At 38.2% G+C, this 3,906-nt stretch overlaps 1 protein-coding gene across 1 annotated transcript in view; it reads left to right on the top strand.

Moving 5' to 3' along the window:
- Window positions 1-3,906, top strand: part of ATM (ATM serine/threonine kinase) — a 197,133-nt gene that overhangs the window by 168,367 nt on the left and 24,860 nt on the right. The window contains exons 51-53 of the mRNA XM_007936616.1: window positions 449-607; window positions 1,253-1,391; window positions 3,079-3,169. Coding sequence (XP_007934807.1) covers window positions 449-607; window positions 1,253-1,391; window positions 3,079-3,169 — 389 coding nt within the window. The remainder of the gene's footprint in view (window positions 1-448; window positions 608-1,252; window positions 1,392-3,078; window positions 3,170-3,906) is intronic.

Below are 3,906 nucleotides of genomic sequence, written 5' to 3'. Positions count from 1 at the left end.
GGCAGTTCAAACCCACCAGCCACTCCTCGGAAGGAAGATGGGGCAATCTATTTCCGTAGAGATACTGCCTCGGAAACCCGAGGAGGGGTCGCTATGAGTCGGGTCCGACTCGATGGCACATAACAACAACATGTATAGTATACACTACCTTTCCACTCTAAGAACTGGAAATATTAAAAAATTTTAGTTATGTTATGCTGTTTAAGGGCAAGAATGAGATTTCTTTTTGTCTTGTCTCTTTCTACATATGGTACTCCATTTCTCTTTGTCTTACTGCTCATGTGTGTCTCTGTATTTCTCACAGAGGTACACACACCTCACCCATGGGAATATGTAGTAGCACATTTTAATGTTAAGCAAAATGAAAAAATTATGTTTCCATTCTGTGATGTATTTTCTATTTTTTGTTTGATTGCAAAAAACTTGATAGTTCTTAATTTTCTAACAGCTCATCTCTAGAATTTCAATGGACCACCCCCATCATACTTTGTTTATTATATTGGCCTTAGCAAATGCAAATAAAGATGAATTTCTGACCAAACCAGAGGCAGCAAGAAGGAGTAGAATAACAAAAAATGCACCCAGACAAAGCTCTCAACTTGATGAGGTATTCAGATTAAATACAACTTTTTGAATTTTGATATTCATTCTTTCCCAGAATATTCCTTTCTTTAAATCTTAGGAACTCTAAGAATGTGTATTGCTGATGATATTTAGTTTTAAAATCTTTGTTATGATACCAACTAAAATTAGTTCATGATTTCTGAGTATTTCTCAAAGCACAGGAAATACCAGTAGCATTTTACTTTTTTTCCTTATAACAATGGGCAAAGAAAAAGAAAATTTAAGGCATTTAAGTAATCAACTCTCAAGATTACTATACTTGTGATGTATTTCATTCATAAGTTGATTGTTGTTTATTTTTAACTTTATATTGTGTTTTGGGTGAAAGTATACAGAGCAAAAGGTAAATTTTTTTTTTTTTTTTTTTTTTGTAGCTAAGGAATTATATCTAGTTCTTCTATTCTTTAGATCCATGTATAAATCCTGTTTTTTGTTTGCTTGTTTATTATAACTGACAAGTTTAAGTGTGGGAGTTCTGGTGACATAGTTCCTAAGCATTTGGCTTTTAACCAGAAGGTTGGTGATTCTAACCCACGTTTTTTTTTTTTTTTTTTTGGTTTAGTTTTAAGTGTTGTTTGTTTCCTCATGTAATGTTTTTTTGCTGCTGTTTTTGTTTTTCCTTTAATAGGATCGAACTGAAGCTGCAAACAAAATAATATGTACTATCAAAAGTAGGAGACCTCAGATGGTCAGAAATGTTGAGGCACTTTGTGATGCTTATATTCTGTTAGCAAACTTAGATGCTACTCAGTGGAAGACTCAGAGAAGTATGTGTTTGGAAAAATGAGTGTTGCTTTCTTGCTATGTTATTCTCTATAAGGAGACTATGCATTATAAAGTGAAATGTGTTAAGTCTGTTTAAAATTACAGACAGTGCTGTGATTATAAATATGAAGGTCCTGATGATTACAGGTCACACATGATCCAACAACTTAATTTTTATGCTTCAACCCCTCCAGGTCAGTTTTTCATTTAATATCTTTTGGCACACCAGTAATAGGTAAATATAGTAAATGAGGAACACTGGTGATTCAGTTGTATAATTTTCACTTCCATGTGAGATACATAGTTCTGATTCCTGGCCAGTGTACTTCAAGCACAGCCACCCTTCATCCATCAGTGCAGATTGGCATGTTGCTGTGATGCTGAACAAGTTTCAGTGGAGCTTCCAGACTGAGACAGTCTAAGAAGAAAGGCCTGGTGATCTACTGCCAAAAATCAGCCAGTGGAAGCCCTGTGGGTCACAACAGTTCGTTCGCGTTATGCATGGGATCACCACAAGTTGGGGGCTGACTCTACAGCAGCTGTCAGGAACACTAAGTGAATTACTTGATTTTTCCTAGTAATCTTCTGATACAAATACTTGTTATAAAGAATTGTATAGAGGCAAGCTTATTAAAATAACTTAATAATTTAGAGTTTATAGGGTTTTTTTCTTTTTTTTAGTAATAATAATGTTTTTCACTTGCCCTAGGACTTAAAAATGAAAAGGCCTAGTAACCATTTCCTTTATATGTGCTAAGGAGCTAGTGGTACAATGCCTAAGGCATTTGACTGCTAATGAGAAGATTGGTGGTTCAAACCCACCAGCCACTCTGTGAAAGGAAGATGGGGCAGTCTCTACTTCCATAAAGATTTACTGCCTTGGAAACTCAGTAGGGGTCACTATGAGTCGGAATCGACTTGATGGCGGTGGGTTTTTTGGGGTCTATATGTGCTAGAATGCCTTACATGTAATTCATGACTTTTCTTGGTTCATCTATTCACAAGCTTCTGTAATATTTGGTAAGGAACTCTGGTGACACTGCAGTTAAAGTGTTGGGCTGCTAACCAAAAGGTTGGGGGTCGAACCCACTGACTGCTCCATGGGAGAAAGATGGCAGTTCTGCTCTGTCCTGTAAGGTCACAATCAGTTGGAATCGACGCAGGGGCAGTAGGGTTTTTTTGCTGGGTAATAATTTGGTTATGTGGCTAATCTCTAAATGTTTGTATATTTAGAGCTATCTCTTTCCATACTTAAAAGTTTATTCCTTTTTCTATTCAGTATCATATTTTCAAGTTTAAATTCTTACTGGGACATCACATAGTGTTTCTCTAATGAAACAAAAAGTTTTGTCACATCCTGTAGTCACATTAATGGTTATATGACAAGATTGCATTATTTATTTGCTGTGCAAACTCTTAAGTAGTTACTTTAAGATGCTCAATTGGTCTACTTACTGGTGCCAGATAACCAACAAATTTATCTGTAGACTATGTTAACCATTGCTGTGCTTTGACCCTGAGCTATGTAATGTCCCAAGCCCTAGGTCTTTATTTTTAAATCAGATCCTGAACCACAGATTAGACACAAGTTGGGGCTTCTGGCATCTGGTTAATACTCCTGTTTATATAAGTTTGAAAGCTGCTCCTCAATTTGCAGATATCACTAAACTTTCTTTATTTTAAATGCAGAAGGCATAAATATTCCGGCAGACCAGCCAATTACTAAACTGAAGAATTTAGAAGATGTTATTGTCCCTACTATGGATATTAAGGTAATTGAGCATTGACTTTTGTTATTAAACTGAATTCTTCTTTATTAGGTTGAACCACTTGAAATAGCTTTTTTTGTAGTTTAAAATTGGTTAAATATTGGCAGTTTCTTATTGTTCAACCTACAGTTTTTCTTTGTTAGATTCTCTTTCCCTGAAATACTCTAAGACTTCTGCTTTCCTTTTCTTTACCTTCAGCCCCAGGGTTACAGGTGAGGAGAGACAACTCAGGGACGCCCAAAGTAGCAAGCGGGAAGAGAGGAGAAAGGGGATTAAAAGCCAGGAAGCCAGAGAGAAGAGCAATCAGCCGAAGGGATTAGGTGAGGAGAGGCAACTCAGACCCGCCCAGAGTAGCAGGCCAGAAGAGCAGGAGAAAGGGAATAAAAGGAGGAACCTGGACAGAAGAGCAGTCAGCCCCAGGGTTATAGGTGAGGAGAGACAACTCAGGGACGCCCAAAGTAGCAAGCGGGAAGAGCAGCCAGGAAACCAGAGAGAAGAGCAGTCAGCTGAAGGGATTAGGTGAGGAGAGGCAACTCAGGGCCCGACCAGAGTAGCAGGCCGGAAGAGCAGGAGAAAGGGGATAAAAGCCAGGAACCTGAACAGAAGAGCAGTCAGCCCCAGGGTTACAGGTAAGGAGAGACAACTGAGGGACGCCCAAAGTTGCAAGCGGGAAGAGCAGGAGAAAGGGGATTAAAAGCCAGGAAGCCAGAGAGAAGAGCAATCAGCCGAAGGGATTAGGTGAGGAGAC

The sequence above is a fragment of the Orycteropus afer genome, unplaced genomic scaffold (genome assembly GCF_000298275.1).
Source record: "Orycteropus afer afer isolate SDZICR_OR568_19922 unplaced genomic scaffold, OryAfe1.0 scaffold00036, whole genome shotgun sequence".
Taxonomy (NCBI): Eukaryota; Metazoa; Chordata; class Mammalia; order Tubulidentata; family Orycteropodidae; genus Orycteropus; species Orycteropus afer.
Note: the sequence above shows the minus strand (reverse complement) of the source record. Positions and strands in the feature narration are given on the sequence as shown.